This window comes from Balaenoptera physalus (assembly GCF_965194825.1).
Source record: "Balaenoptera physalus genome assembly, chromosome: 13".
NCBI lineage: Eukaryota > Metazoa > Chordata > Mammalia > Artiodactyla > Balaenopteridae > Balaenoptera > Balaenoptera physalus.
Genome location: NC_138892.1, coordinates 61,853,898 through 61,869,709, shown reverse-complemented (window position 1 = coordinate 61,869,709; position 15,812 = coordinate 61,853,898). Strand labels below are relative to the sequence as shown.

The window sequence follows — 15,812 nt, the reverse complement described above, 5'->3', positions numbered from 1 at the left end:
GGCCAGGACGCCTGGGTCTCTGCCCCGCCCATTTGCTGGGCTTCCGTGGCTCCGTCCCCGGGAGGCCGGGCAAGGCTGGCAGAAGAGGTCAGTGTCCTGGGCCCATGATGCCACCCTTTCTCTCTGGCACTTTTCCCCTTCCTGCCATTTGGGGGGTACTGGTTGAGTCCTCTGGCCGGGCTGTGGTTCACGGAGGCCAGTTTCCGTACCTCCTCAGGGTAGGCAGTGGGGGGCTGTATCCACGACCCCCAAGGCGTGGAGTGACCGCGCAGGGATATGCCACAGCAGATGCCACTGTCTTTACCCTTTGCTTAGCCTTCACCTGCAGGTCAAAGTAGACTCCACTTCCGCTTGCCTACCCCAGCCTGTTCTTTGGTCCCAAGAGCAAACTGGTTGAACTAGTGGAGGTTGTGCGGATGCTAAGTCCAGGGCTTCAAGACCTCTTCCCTGTCACCCTGCCTTGAGTAAGCTTGGGCTAGGGCTCCTGGGTCCCTGGCTGCCTACCTTTAGGCTGGGGTGGAGGGCAAGGGGAACTGTAGCTGGGAGTGGGAGGAGCCTGGGGCTGGGTGTGAGGGGGAAAGCCCAAGTCAAGGGTGTGTGTCTGCCTTACCTAGAGCCTGCCTGCCTGCCTGCCTGCCTGGTGGATGCGCCACGGATGTTGTTGACTCTAGCCATGTGTGTGTGTGTGTGCAGGCATGCGCACCCAGTGTCAGTGTCAGGGTCTGATGGGGACATTTCTCTGACTTCAATGTGACCACCACAGACTCTCAGTCCTAGAGTAGGAACCCCGGGGTGTCAGCGTCCATTCTACTGAGGACAGAGCAAGAGGAGAGTCCAAGCTCTGTACATGGAGCTCCAACACTCCTACAGGAACTAGGGTGGGAGAGAGAAAGTGGAGAAGGGCAGCAGTAGCAGTGAGGGCTGGACTCGTCCGGAGAGATGCACCCAAGGGACCTTCCCCCAGCAACAGTTCTGGGGTGGCCAGCACTGGGGACACTGACTCTTGGTCACGTCACATCTCCCATACCGGAATTACTTTGCTCTGTCCTCACTGCCACCCTAGGGACCAGGTATCCTCCCCTCCAGGGAAAGGGAAAGGCCACTTTTGGTAGCCAGAGTCAGGCGAAGGGGAGAGGAAAGAGGGGGCCTGCTGTGGCTCTCTCAGGAGAACAGGAGCCGTTGATGGGGTGCAGACAAGGCCCTCCCTTTCACTCTGGGGGTGGGAAGAGCCGGGAATAGGTACTCCAGGGTCCCGTCCCCAGGTGGCCTGGCTGCTGTTGACTTTGCTTGGTTACCCTGGGAGCAGCTCTCAGCAGTGTGAGAGGGGCGGGTGTCGGAGAGCTGGACCCAGGCGTCCAGGCTGGGGTGGGATGGCACTCAGCCTTTGTGGCAGGGATCCTGTCAGGAGCCTGCAAAGTTAACCCCTCCTGCCCTGGTGGTGGTGGTAGCTGGCGGAAGGAGGGCGGGCCCAGCTGCGGTTTGTGAGTGTGGCCCTAATTCCCCTTCCCTCTCCCAGCACATCTGCACTTGGTTTACAGTGAATGAGTCTCCTGTCCTCATGAACCGGCTGAGGGCACCACTCCCTCCCTGGGCCCTGGCCGGGCATCCTGACACAGAACCAGCCACCACCCACCCCTGGAACGCTCTCCCTGCTGGGTAGCCCTTTCTCAACTCTTCCCCTTCTCCTTCTTAGAGGGGCTCAGGGTCTGGTCCCCCAGAGCTAGAGCTCTGAGACTGTGCAGCCGGGGTAGCAAACGGGGCCAGGGAAGCTAACGGGGGACAAAACTCTTGGGTAGCCTGGAAAGAGAGAGCGGGTCTGGAATTCCATCTGTCTCTGCCTTCCTCTTTGTCTTGGTTTGTCTGTCTGTCTGCCTCTGTCTTTGTCTCTGGTGGGTGTTTGTCTGTCCATCTGTCTTGGTAACTGTGGCTCCGCCCTTCTGGCAGCCTCTACGGTCCCCAGCCAACAACAGCAGCCAGGGGGCGATGCCCAGGAAGACCCGCCCTGTGCCGGCCCCTCCCCTCGGGATTGCCTCGCCTCCGCCCCCGCCTCTCCCCAGGACCCAATGACTGGGGTCTGTGGGCTGCAGCGGTTTGGAAGTCAAACCAAACAGGCAGACTGGGGAGCAGAGAAGAGGGGCATTGTGAGGGGTTCAGATTCTTTTCTCCATCTTGCATTGCCGCCTGTGCTCTGTCCAAGGATTCTCGGAGGAAGCTGGAGAAGAGGGTCTCCCACTCTGGAAACTGGTAGAAGGAGCTCCCCTCATTTCTCTTTCTCTTGGGTCATCCCTAGTTCTAGGCTTTGCCCTGTTTGTGGTTGCTCCACTTGGTCACCCTGGCAACTTGGAGAAAATGATATCTTGGGGGCCCTAGGACCAGGCCTCCTTTGCTCCCTTCATCACAAACACCAAAAGGAGAGATTGTGAGGAGAGGAAAAGGATCCACACATCTGTCCCACCTGCCCTGATTTACCATATTGCTCGCCCCTAATTTTCAGCCTTGCCCGCTCCCCATCAGCATCAGGACACTGAACAGGCAATTTCCCCATGCCCAGTCTGGTACTGGGGGGATGTCCTAGGCCACGCTCAGAGGCGGCTGGCAGATGTCTTTGGGAGGTGGGGGGAGCTATGTTACAACCCCCAAGGACATCATTAAGGCACAGAAGTGCCATCGGGGCTTGGAGACCAGGGCACCCAGGGAGAGCGTGATGAAAACATGTACAACATGTGTCTTCTTTCCCTTCCTCCCCTCCTCTCCCACCTCCTCCCCCTAGGTCTGCTCTGTGTCGAGGCTGGTGCCAGCCTTGCCCTGGGTGCTTGCTCAGTTCCACCCCTTGTATCAGGCCTATGTTGCTGCTTGCCAGTTTGTTGGTTCTCCTGGTGAATGAGTTTGTGTGTGGAAGATCCTTACCAGCCTCAGAGCTGCCCAGGTCCCCACATAGAATAAGGCCTTGATTTTGAAACACAGGATTTTAGGACTGGCCTAAACAACTCTAGGAATTTCTTCCCTGAACATGCACCATTCATTAAATCAACAAATCTTTATTAAGCATCCGCTATATGCCAAGCACTGTGCTAGGCCCTGGGTATGGTCTCTGCCCTTGCGGGCTTATAGTCTGGCAGAGGAGTCAGACATGAAACAAATCACCCACAAAATTGCAAGTGACAACCAGCGTGGAGAGGTATAAGGTGCTCTGAGAATGGATAGTAGAAGGGTTTTTTCCCCCAGCCAAGGAGATCAGAAAAGACTTTTGCGGGGGGTGGGGGGGAGGGTGGAGAGAAGGCAGGGCAGCAGAAGAGTATTTGCAAAGGCCCTGGGATCAGGGTCCTGGCTCCCAGCCACCCTGCTCCCCCAGAAAGAAGAGAGTCCCTCCATACCTGCTCCTCACCTGGATTTTGATATGCTACAAGGGAGGGATGGTAAGCACCTCCTAATGGCCAAAGCAGGACCCTGGGACACCTGGTGATCCTGCCCTGGAATGATTCCACCCATTCCTTCATCTCTTCCTCCAGAAAGGGAAACAGAGGCACAGATAGGGAGGAGGAATCCACAGGCTTAGGCCCGAGATTGCATAGAGAAAACAAGGCTGCATATTGTTGGCAAATCCCTCAGGGTGAGGGATTCCTGAGTTTGCCTGGCTGGAGCCTCACCAGATAGAAAACCCTTCTACTCTGATCTGTTTGACCGTGCACCCTCCCCCTCCGGGATCCAGCCCTGACCTGTTCCACTCCCTGGAATGAGGAGCATGTCTGCTTCCCCAGTCGCCCGCAGCTCGTGAGCCAGTGCTCCAGGTGGCTGCTAGTCCCGGTGTGTGGGGGGTGGGGCAGTCTGTTTTGTACAGAGCCTCCATCCCGGGTTATGGGGTGATCTCTCCTCTGTCCACTGGGGGGCTTCCAGCTCCTCCTGCCCAGACACCAAGGTTCCAAGCTTCTTCCTTTCTGAAGAAAAGGGACAGAGGGTCCTTTGGAGGAGGGAGCAGGCTACTTGGGGCCATGCCTCCTCCGGAGCTGGCAAAGAGGTCATGGGACCAATGGGGTTAAGTTCCAGCCCTGCTCTGACCCATTTTCCTCCCTGTGCCCACATGCCCTGGGGCCAGGGTGTTGGGTGGGGTGGGCCTGGCACCCCTGCACCCACACCTGGGACTTCCCCTGGATGGAAACTCCCAGAACCCTGGTGTCCTACCTCCTCTGCCAGCTCCCACCAACGGCCTGGGTTCTGTTCACTTACAGTGGGATCTCCCTGTCTACCAGCTCTCCTCCAGACTACATCTCCGCCTTAGCCCTGAGGGGCCCTGAGGATGTGGGCCCACTTTCTGGGACCATATTTGATGTCTGGCTGCCCTTTCTAGTGAACCCCTTTGAAGAAAAGATGTGGGGCTGGGGGGAGGGCGTTGGGAAGCTATCCTTCGTTGACCATCTCTTTGTGCCAGGCGTTGTGCTAGGCATGTACATTACTCATTTAATCCACAAAGCAGTCCAGAGAAGTAGCAGTTATTATCAACCCCATCACAGGGGAGGGAGCTGAGAACCAGAGAGGTTAAGCAGCTTGCCCAATATCACACAGCTAGCACATAGCAGAGCTAAGATGGGAACCTAGGTCTTGATGGTCCTGAGCTGTCTTCACCACGACAGGCTTCCTCCTCTTCTGCAGCTGCCCACCTCTCCATGAGATGAGAGACTTGGAAAAATCAGTTCAGTTCAGTCCAATTCAGAAAACAGTTATTGAGCATCTGCTCTATGCCAGGCCCGGACAGGTGCCAGACCAGTGACAGGGAAGGTTGCTGACTCAAGGTCTGGTGGGAAAGATAGGTGTGTGAACTAGGCAGTATCTAACTTCAGCATAATGATTGAACGAGGCGGCATGGAGTAAAGAAAGAAACAGTACTTCTATTTTCTCTTTCTGAAAGAGTAAAGAAATACATTATGAACAGTGTACAGAATAAATTAGAATAAAGTGAATACCTACTCAGCTGCCATCCAGGTCAAGAAATAGAGTACTTCCTGCTCCAGAAGTTCCCATGTGACTCTCCCATCATCCCCTCCCTCCCTTAAGAAGTAACCACCATCCTGACTTTTGTGATAATTATTTCCTTCTTTTTCTTTATAGTATTAGCACCTATGTATGCATCCTAATCAATATTACTTAATTTTGCCTGTTTTTGAGGTTTATATAAACGGAATGACACTGTATTACCCTTTTGTGTCTTACTTATTTTGCTCAACTTCTTGTTTGTGAGAGAGATCCAAATTGTTGCACATAACTGTCTTTTTTTTTTAATAAATTTATTTATTTATTTTATGTATTTACTTTTGACTGCGTTGGGTCTTCGTTGCTGTGCACGGGCTTTCTCTAGTTGCGGTGAGCTGGGGCTACTCTTCATTGCAGTGCGTGGGCTTCTATTGCCGTGGCTTTTCTTGCTGTGGAGCATGGGCTCTAGGTGCGCAGGCTTCAGTAGTTGTGGCACGTGGGCTCAGTAGTTGTGGCTTGTGGGCTCTAGAGCTCAGGCTCAGTAGTTGTGGCACACGGACTTAGTGGCTCTGCGGCATGTGGGATCTTCCCGGGCCAGGGCTCGAACCCATGTACCCTGTATCGGCAGGCAGATTCTTAACCACTGCGCCACCAGGGAAACCCCATAACTGTCTTTTTTATTGTTACAGAGTATTCAGTTGCTTGAATATACCACAATTAATTTTTTTATTCTACTGTTGGTGAAAGTTTGAGTTGTTTCCAGTTTGGGCTATCATAATGCCACTAAGAACATTCTTGTGTGTGTTTCCCAGTACATACATGCAAGAGTTTTTCTAGGCTATAAAACTAAGAGTCAAAGTGTATGTACAGGAAATCTCAGTTTTTACCAGATAATGCCAAACTGTTTTCCAAAATGGTTGTATCAGTTACACAGGAAGCAGAACATTCTAACCAGGGGCAGGTGTAGGATCAAGAAGACCCATACACCTTTCTTACCTAAAACTCTCAGTGGTTTTCTCTTTTCCTTGGAATAAGATCCAAGTCACTGCCGTGGCTCCCAGGGCCTCTACCTGGCTCTCTGCCTGTGCCATATGACTCTCCTCTTTGCTCTTTGTACTTGCTGTCCCCCCTCTCTGGAATGTTCTTCCACTAGCTATCTCCATGGCTCTCTCCCTCACTTTCTTCAGGTCCTTGCTAAAATGTCACTTCTCACTGGCACTTTCCCTGACCACTGAATTTTCTATTGCAACCTCCAGCCCTCCTTATACCCTTCTCAGCTTTAGTTTTCTTCGCAGTCCGGCCACCTGGGTTCCATTCAGCCTCAAGCAGCTCTCCCCCTGGTTGGCCAGCGCTTTTTTTTTTTTTTTTTTTTGGCCACGTGGCATGCAGGATGGAAACTCAGAGTCTTAACCACTGGACCACCAGGGAAGTTCCTGCCAGTGCTTTTATCTCCTCCCAAACCCTTAAGGGCCATCATAGCTGACTGGGGGCTGTCTAGCTGCCCCTCCTGAAGGATCCACCTCTCTGAGTCACTTTTTATCACATCACCCTGGTTTTTTTCATAGCCATTTCCATGCTCTGAAATAAGCTAATGTATTTGTTTGTTTACCTGTTTGGTTTTTGTCTCCACCCTGCCCCACCCCTCACTTTAAAGTAAGCTGTCTTGCTCTGTCCCATGGCCAGTGCCTGCTGCATGACAGGCCCTCGAATAATAATTGTCCAGGCTGGTTGTCAGGCTCCCAGAGACAGCCAGCCCCTCCCCCAACCCTCACACCTGGGACTTGCCCTGTCTGGAAACTCCCAGAACCTAGGCTTCCTCCCTCCCCTGCCAGCTCCCACCAACATCCCTGGCTCAGTCTCAGAGTCTCAGAGCACCTGCTGGTGCTGTTGCTGCTTCCCTACATCTCCTTAGGGACCATATGGGAGCCTGAAGCAGCCGTTCTGGCCTTCAGGGCTGGAGAGTGATGGGCAGTTGTCAGGTGCCTGGAGATCAAGAAATACTTTTTTTTTTTTAAATTTATTTATTTATTTTTGGCTGCATTGGGTCTTCGTTGCAGTGCGCGGGCTTCTCATTGTGGTGGCTTCTCTTGTTGCAGAGCATGGGCTCTATCCGTGCGGGCTTCAGTAGTTGTGGTATGCGGACTCAGTAGTTGTGGTGCACGGGCTTGGTTGCTCCGCGGCATGTGGGATCTTCCTGCACCAGGGCTCGAACCCGTGTCCCCCTGTATTGGCAGGCGGATTCTTAACCACTGTGCCACCAGGGAAGTCCCCAAGAAATACTTTTTGATTGAATAAAGGGGAAGACTTCAGAGATGATGGGACCTCGCCAGGTGGAGAAAAAGAGAAAAGGCACTGGGGGCAGAAGGAAGAGTGTACACAAAGGACTGGAGGCATGGAAGTGCACATGATATTTGGAGGACGGGTTCTGGTCTGATGCCCTTGGTGGGTTCTCAGTGGAGGGGAGGGGAGCAGGCAGGCCGGGAAGGGGAGGGCTAGCTGGGGAGGTCTGAGCTCCTGCAGGCTCAGAGAGGATCAGCAGTGTCTTAGGTTTAATCCTGCCCACACCCCTGCTCCCCACAGTCCCCCCTCTGACCCCACCCCTGCCCTCCCCTTCACCCAACCCCCCAGCCTGGCCGCTCCTGCAGCTGAATGGACTTCTCTCTGGGCCTACGTTTGGGGCCTCGGAACAAGAAGGCCAGCCACCAACAGCCCCCTCCACCCTCCGGGCACGGCCCGCCAGCTGCCTCCCCTTGTCTGTCCTGCCCCCCCTCCGCCTGTGCCTGCCGCTGCCCTGGCTGTCCCCCTCCCAGCTGCTCCGGCACCACCTATCCCTATTACGCAGCTCCCTGCCCCTCCTGTCCCGGCCTCCCTGGCCCACCCTGTACCTGCCCCTGCCCGCCCTGCCCTGCCTGTGCCCCCTTGACTTGTCCCCTCAGTTCCTGCAGCCCCTGCTCTGCTCCGCATTTGACCTGCTGCCACCCCTCTCCCTGCCCCATGTACCCTTGCTCCAGGGGTCAAGCCGCCTGTTCCAGCTCCTGCTTGGGCTGCAGTGACAGCTGCGGCCATGGCCGGGGGGCTGCCCGGGGACCTCCAGGCTCTGCTGGCCGCTGCAGCTGCTGCTTCAGGAGACACCGCACCTCTCGACACTGTATGATAGTCTAGCTGGGCTGTTGCCCCTTGAGAGATTGCCAGTCTTCCAGGGCACTTCTGCAGCTGCTTCCTCAGGGAGGAGGCAGAAGCTCTGGAGGACGGAGAAGGATCAGCTGGACCCCTCACCCAGGCAGGGAGAGGAGGCTGGCTGCTCAGGTCCCCCGGCCTTCTCCTCAGTCCCGGGAGTGAGAGCGGGACATCTGCTTTGAAGCTAGTTTCTGGGCATGCTCTCATTGGTTCCAGAGCCTCCTCTTCTGCAACTTCTGGAATGGAAAGTGTTCTTCTCACAGCCTCTCCCATGGCCCCTGAAGGTGAGCAAGTTGGCCATTTTCCCCTCTAGCCAGCCTCCCCTGGAGACCCTTCCTGGCTCATCTTCTCTGCAGTTTGCATGGATAAGATGGATTCTTCCTCTAGAGGCGACAGGGGATCCTTTGTCCAGGGACCACTTTTCTTGCCCTGTGGACCTCCACCCATATCCCTAAATGACCCAAGAATCTCTGAATCCCTTACCTCTCATCATGAGCCTGGTAAGGAAGGTCAATGGCTCTTGGACCAGAAGAAGAGGCTGAGCAGAGAATTCTTGGTTCCTCCCTCCCCTTGGATATCATGACATCCTTCATGGTCCTTTCCTTCTAGGAACCTGGCGCTCTCTACCTGGATGTCTTATCTCTCAAATCTCTGAGTGCTCGCCCAGCCGCATGACCTCAATCTTCCAGCAATAATCCCATCTGTTACATCCATGCTCATCTGGCAGGGGGGTGATGGAAGCTGGGAACCCTTGACTCAGGTTCCCAATGATCCCATCCACACATAGCTAGTCATAAGTCCCCTGTCCCTGGGGGTGGGGTTGGGGCTGGGGCTGGGGGTTTGGAGAAGCCACCAAGAGGAAGCTGGAAGTGATAGACCCTGGCATCTGCGTGGGACTGGATCTTAAGCTGAGAGCCCCTAAGCACCCCTCCACATTCCCCAAGTTCTCTGACACTGGTCTGCTTCCGTCTTCTCTTTCTCAACCTCCTTCTCTGGAACCCTTTGTTCTTTCCTTTCTATCTCTGTTTATCCTTCTGCTTATCCTTCCTTCTAGCTTTCTGCACCACTCTCTCCACTTCGGTTTCCTTTTTTCTATCACCTGGACTTTCTGCCTTCACCTAACTTGTGTCTCTACATCTGTTTCCCCCACTCATCTCTCCCTTTCCCCATCTAATTTAAAATCTTGTTTTCTTCCTTTTCTTAAAAAAAGTAAATTTATTTATTTATTTTTGGCTGCGTTGGGTCTTCGTTGTGGGCTTTCTCTAGTTGTGGAGAGCAGGGACTACTCTTCGTTGTGGTGCGTGGGCTCTAGGAACAGGGGCTTCAGTAGCTGTGGCTCGGGCTGTAGAGCGCAGGCTCAATACTTGAGCTCAGGCTCTAGAGCGCAGGCTCTAGAGCGCAGGCTCAGTAGTTTCAGCACATGGGCTTAGTTGCTCCACCGCATGTGGGATCTTCCTGGACTAGGGATCAAACCCACGTCCCCTGCACTGGCAGGTGGATTCTTAACCACTGCGCCACCAGGGAAGTCCCTCTTCCTTGGTCTTTTGATTCACCTCCTGCCTCTCTCTTTTTCTGTCCTATTCTGCTTCTGGGTGCAAGTCATTCTCGATCTCTTTCATTTCTATTTCCCTTTCTGTTTTTGTTCCTGTCTTCTGGGTCCAGCTGTATTTCAATTCCTATCTCTCTTTCTGCCTCCCCAATATCTGGTTTTCTCTCTCTCTCTCTTTGGGTCCTGCAGCTGCCTGCACACCAGGCCTATGTCATGCCAATCTCATTGCTGCCCAAGGGCCAGGACACCAAGTCCTCCATTGTCTGTCTGTCCCCCAAACACCCCATGCCCTGGAGTGAGTGAGGGCTGGACAGAGCTACCAGAATAGACCCTTCTTCCCCTGCCCACTGTCCAGGCCATCCATCCCTACTCAGCTCTAAGCCCAAAACTTTTAAGAAATGAAGTTTTTCTCCCAACTTCATATTCTGAAAATTGGCAACTAAAAAGAAAAAGAATTATGCATTTATGCTGCCTGTCCTGTGTAAATTATATTTCAGGGTGACCAAATAGCTCTAAGTGGTGGAGAAAACTTATTTACAGAAGAACTCCAGCTAACGTAGAAGGAATATGCAATTAGAAGAATCACCATTTTGCAACCCCTAATGAAATAATTGATCAAAGCAAGAATCGTCAATGGATGAAACCAAGGATGGTGGTTGATGGAGAACTTTACAATGGAGGAATAAGGCTGTCACTACCTGACCCCACTGATGAATCTCAGCATCGCTAAAAACGGCACAACCACATGCCGTGTACCTCCTGATATGATGCAGTCTGAAGCACTCAGCACCACCTGTGAAGGACTCTTGCCAAACAAAGAAACAAACAAAAAAACTGAACATGATTCTAATCAAACCTCTAGAGCTAACCTCCATTTAATGAGAAATATGGGGGGTGGAGGAACAAATTAAATGACACAACAAGGAAGTAGGAAAACACATCCAGAACGTGGGACATTCTAAAGGAGATCTGACTGAATTTCTTCAACTAGTCAATGGCTGGTAGTGGTGGTGGTGGGGAGACCTTGTTTGGTTCCTGATTGGGACCACCCAATTGTAAAGAGACATTTTTAGACTGTTGGAAACATTTAATTATGAACTGAGTACTTACAATGCCAAGGAATCTGTGTTGATTTTGTTAAATGTGAAAATGGCTTTGAGGTTATGTAAGAAAAGGTCCGTATTTCCTAGAGATGCATACTGAAGTATGGAGTGAAGTGATGTATTTAAAAGTATTTTGGCAAACAAAAAAAGAAAGGAGAAGAAGGAACAAAGGGACAAAAATCAATATTGTTGAATTAAGTATATAGGGTTTCATAGAACTATGCTCTCTACCTTTATGTATGTTTGAACATTTTCATAATAGAAGTTTTAAATGATGCGCCTCTGGTAAGCATGGTTCCTAGTAATTCCCAGAGCATCCTCCCCACCTGCCCTGAAAGCCAGACTTCCCCTGTGACTCCCCACACACAGACCCCAGCCCTCCTTGCCCTCTACTAGAAGTGTGTCCTAGAGATGGAATTGCCCTCCCAGGCTGTCCTTTATCCCCTTCAGTCCCCTGCTGCTCAGCTGGCACATTTCCCATGTGCAGGATCTTTCCCAGCTGTGCTTCACAGCTTCGAGGGGCCAGGGGAACCTTAAAGAGTTAACATATTTTGAATAGGTCCTACAATAAAAGTAATCCAAAATAATGTAATCTTCCTTAAAGTCTCTCTTTGTCAGGTGCTTCTGAGCAAAATGCAACTCAATAATGGAGAGCACTGGCCTCCATCCTGGAAAACAGAAGACAAAGCACGTAAGGCCATCCTGTCCCACTCCCTGCCTTCATTCAGGATGACCTCCTCCCTCACAGAAAAGACCACCAGGAACTGAGAGACTGGGTGTCAGGAGTTCAAGGGGTTTCAGTCCAGGATCAGAATGGAAGGCCATTTGGATCCCTCATGCCCTCACTCACTGAATGACCTTGGGAAATCATGATTTTTGAGTCTTCGTGTTTCTAGACAAATGCATGGGAACCAACACCTTTTCTACTCTCTAGAAGTTTGCCAGTTAGGGATAAAGGCACCTTGGAACTTGTAGGATATAAATCTCAGCTGTTTACTTTATCATAAGAAAGTATTTCTCAAGTTATAATTCCAGATTCTCCCACCCTCTACCCTCCAAGCTTTAGTATAAAGAAAACCAACATTTGCTAATCACCTGTGCAGGTGGGTGAACCCATTTAATCTTCTTAGAAATCATGAGTGTGGAACTGGAAAGATCTGGGTCCCAGTTCTGACTCTACTTCTTACCATGTGACTCTAGTCATGTTACTTGACCTTTCCAATTCTGAAGGATAATCATAGTAACTACCTAAAGGGTTGCTGTGACAGTTAAACAATTCATCTACAGCAGTTGGCCCAGGACTTCTTAAGACAGAACTTAGGTACATAATAACTGTTTGATAAGTGTTACCAGCTAATAAAGACCAGCACTTTTTAGAGTATTTTACACGTATTAACTTATTCATTTATTCATCAAATATTTATTGAATGTTTTTATGTACCATTAACCATTTTAAGTACTGGGAATACAAGTGAACAAAACAGATAAAAATCTGTAGGGAGAAGAAATAGTAAATAAGCAAAATATATAGTGTGCCAGATGGTGTTAAGTGCTATGGAGAAAATGCAGCAAAGGAGAATAGAGAGTTGGTAGGGAAGCAGGTAGATTACTGTGGCAGAGGTGGTGGTGTTTTTTCAAACAGGTTGGCCAAGGAAGGCCTCTCTGATAAGGTGACACTTGAAGACAGAACTGCAGGGGCTGAGGGACGGAACTATGTGGATATCTGGGAGAAGAACCAGAACTTTACAGGGCACAGTGTGCAAAGGCCCTGGTGGTAGCCAGTATAGATGGAGAAGGCGTAGGAAGGAGAATGGTAGGAGATAAGGTCAGAGATGTAGCAGTGGAACAGAGGACAGAGGGTTTTGTAGGCCATTATAATGATTTTGGCTTTTATGCTTTGTGAGATGGGACGCCATTGGAGGGTTTTGAGGAGATGATACTAGGGCTGGAAAGAGGTTAAATAACGTTTCCAAGGTAACACAGCTGTTAAGTGACAGAGGGTGGGCATCCGGCTCCAAGGCTGCAATTCTTAACCCTTAACTGCCACTGAACTTTAGCCTTTTTTATTTGGGCGCTGCTCTCCTGTGACTGCCGACCAAGAAACTGGGACACTGAGAAGTCATATGGCTTGCCCGAGGCCACAGAGCTGGTAAGTGACAGGGCTGGGATTTGAGCCTTGGCCGTCTGCAAACCGAAGTCCAAGTCCTTGACACCACACTGCCTCCCTCAGGTGTCTGGGCCATACTGACTTTTGGCCTGGAGGTCACTACTCTGGGAGAGGAGGTAAGCGCGGAGCCCGTCTCGGCTTGGGGCGGCGATGTTCCTTAAGAAGCTCAAGCCCCGGCTCTGCGGGACTGCTGGCATTTTCCCAGGCACAGCTGCGCTCCCTAACCCACGGCACGGAGGAAGAGACAGAAAATGTGTCTTTACTTCCAGGGGGCCCCGTAGGTATCCCGGAGTCGAAGGAGCGGGTGTCACGGGAGGGCAGCGGACAGGGCCAAACCCGGAGCAGCGACCACCACCGACTCCTGTTGAGCCCCAGCAGGCTTCCGGAGCTCAGCGACCTGGTTGGGGCAAGAGGGCGGAGTAGGGGCGCGGTTTGAGCGCCGCGCCCCCGTCACGTGACGGGACCCATCATGGCTGCGGCCAGAGAGCTCTCAGGCTCCCGGAAGCAGGCTGTGAGGGGCGGGCGCGCTGGGGGAACCCGAGCCGGAGGTAGAGCGGGCAGGGCGGCCGGGCGGCCTGGAGCCGGGTGTGTCCGGAGCGTCCCCGCAGACCGGGGCAGCAGGTGAAATGGTGTCTGGGCGAGGCGCGAGCGGATGTGGCGGCGCTGGGCGGGGGCTAGGGGGCGCTTTAGGGCGGGGGGTGCCCTGACCTGGAGGAGGGGGAATCTGAGATGCACGCTCGTGACCCAGAAGCAACTCGAGAGGCCCGCGCGGGCGGTAGGGATGCCCGGGACAGATGACGAGACATTGAGGGCAAAAACGGGCTCCCCAAAGAGGATGGGAGGTAACAGAAGGAAGTATTGTATGCAGAAGCTACTGTGGGAGAGGGCAGCAGCCCCTTAACTGCAGGGCTGGGATTAGTGAAGGAATTCCCTCTCTGCTATACCAGGCAAGGATGGGGCGAATGCTCAATCTTCTCCTCTCTCCCACCCCTTCCCTGCCGCACAGCGTCCTTGGAGACCGCTCTGGCGGGCCACTCCTGCCACCCACCCAACTGGTCCCTCCGGTCTGAGCTCCGGGGGAGTGGAGTTGAGGGGTGGGGAAGTGCAGGTGACAGCGGGGGGTTGGGTGGAGCTGCCGTCTACTTAGACACCCAGCCCCTTGACAGCGCTATCCGGGCAATGGATGTGACTCTGAAGCCCCTTTCTCTCCCCAGGTCGTCCGGGGGCCGGCCATGCTGGTGACTGCCTACATTGCCTTTGTGGTCCTCCTGGCCTCCTGCCTGGGGTTGGAGCTGTCAAGATGCCGGGCTAAGCCCTCTGGAAGAGCCTGCAGCAACCCCTCCTTCGTTCGGTTTCAACTGGACTTCTATCAGGTCTACTTCCTGGCCCTGGCAGCTGACTGGCTCCAGGCCCCCTACCTCTATAAACTCTATCAGCATTACCACTTCCTGGAGGGACAAATTGCCATCCTCTATGTCTGCGGCCTTGCCTCCACAGTCCTCTTTGGACTGGTGGCCTCCTCCCTTGTGGATTGGCTGGGTCGCAAGAAGTCTTGTGTCCTCTTCTCCCTCACTTACTCTCTCTGCTGCTTAACCAAACTCTCTCGGGACTACTTTGTGCTGCTGGTGGGCCGAGCACTTGGTGGGCTGTCCACAGCCCTGCTCTTCTCGGCCTTTGAGGCCTGGTACATCCATGAGCACGTGGAACGGCATGACTTCCCTGCAGAGTGGATCCCGGCTACCTTTGCCCGAGCTGCCTTCTGGAATCATGTGCTGGCTGTAGTGGCAGGTGTGGCAGCTGAGGCCGTGGCCTGCTGGATGGGCCTGGGGCCTGTAGCGCCCTTTGTGGCTGCCATCCCTCTCTTGGCTCTGGCTGGGGCCTTGGCCCTTCATAACTGGGGAGAGAACTATGATCGGCAGCGTGCCTTCTCAAGGACCTGTGCTGGGGGCCTGCGCTGCCTCCTGTCGGACCGTCGTGTGCTGCTGTTAGGCACCATCCAGGCCCTGTTTGAGAGTGTCATCTTCATCTTTGTCTTCCTCTGGACGCCTGTGCTGGACCCACATGGGGCCCCGCTGGGCATCATCTTCTCCAGTTTCATGGCAGCCAGCCTGCTCGGCTCTTCTCTGTACCGCATCGCTACCTCCAAGAGGTACCACCTTCAGCCCATGCACCTAGTCTCCCTCGCTGTCCTCATCGTCGTCTTCTCCCTCTTCATGTTGACCTTCTCTACCAGCCCAGGCCAGGAGAGTCCAGTGGAGTCCTTTATAGCCTTCCTTCTTATCGAATTGGCCTGTGGGCTGTACTTTCCCAGCATGAGCTTCCTGCGGAGAAAGGTGATCCCTGAGACAGAGCAAGCTGGTGTCCTCAACTGGTTCCGGGTGCCCCTGCACTTACTGGCCTGCCTGGGGCTTCTGGTCCTCCATGACAGCGATCGCAAAACGGGCACTCGGAACATGTTCAGCATCTGCTCCGCCGTTATGGTGATGGCTCTGCTGGCGGTGGTGGGGCTCTTCACCGTGGTCAGGCATGATGCTGAGCTGCGGGTGCCCTCACCCACTGGGGAGCCCTATGCCCCTGAGCTCTAATCCTGTTCCAGGACGAGGGAGCTGGGATGGACCCTTGAATCCCACCTCTCCAGGGCTGTACAGATCTCTCTGTGACTCTGCGACTATCTGGCCCCTCATCCTGTCCTGGGGCCCCTCCTGCCAGTGCTTTGGGTTGGGAAGCACATGGGGGTGATGGCCTGGAAAGAAGATGCCAAAAGTTGCCTCTGTGTCACTCCCTTCCCCCTTTCTACTTAAAAATAAACACTTTTAATTGATCATCGATTTGATTTACTCATCCTCACCTG

At 53.2% G+C, this 15,812-nt stretch overlaps 2 protein-coding genes across 3 annotated transcripts; both read left to right on the top strand.

The window, feature by feature from the left end:
* The first annotated feature begins 59 nt into the window (after positions 1-59).
* LOC309641817 (uncharacterized protein) lies at positions 60-10,809 on the top strand. 2 transcript variants are annotated; one of them, XM_082422394.1, is made up of 3 exons: positions 60-87; positions 7,263-8,426; positions 10,189-10,809. In XM_082422394.1, the coding sequence occupies exon 2, from the start codon at positions 7,615-7,617 to the stop codon at positions 8,125-8,127; it is 513 nt and encodes a 170-aa protein (XP_082278520.1). In that variant the 5' UTR covers positions 60-87; positions 7,263-7,614; the 3' UTR covers positions 8,128-8,426; positions 10,189-10,809. The 2 variants fall into 2 exon arrangements, with proteins under 2 accessions (XP_082278520.1, XP_082278519.1); XM_082422393.1 differs by lacking the exon at positions 60-87 and having other exon boundaries at positions 681-8,426.
* Positions 10,810-12,972: 2,163 nt separating this feature from the next.
* MFSD5 (major facilitator superfamily domain containing 5) lies at positions 12,973-15,783 on the top strand. The gene is made up of 2 exons (XM_082422383.1): positions 12,973-13,077; positions 14,176-15,783. Exon 2 carries the CDS (start codon positions 14,194-14,196, stop codon positions 15,544-15,546), a length of 1,353 nt encoding a protein of 450 aa, XP_082278509.1. The 5' UTR covers positions 12,973-13,077; positions 14,176-14,193; the 3' UTR covers positions 15,547-15,783.
* The last annotated feature ends 29 nt before the right edge of the window (positions 15,784-15,812 follow it).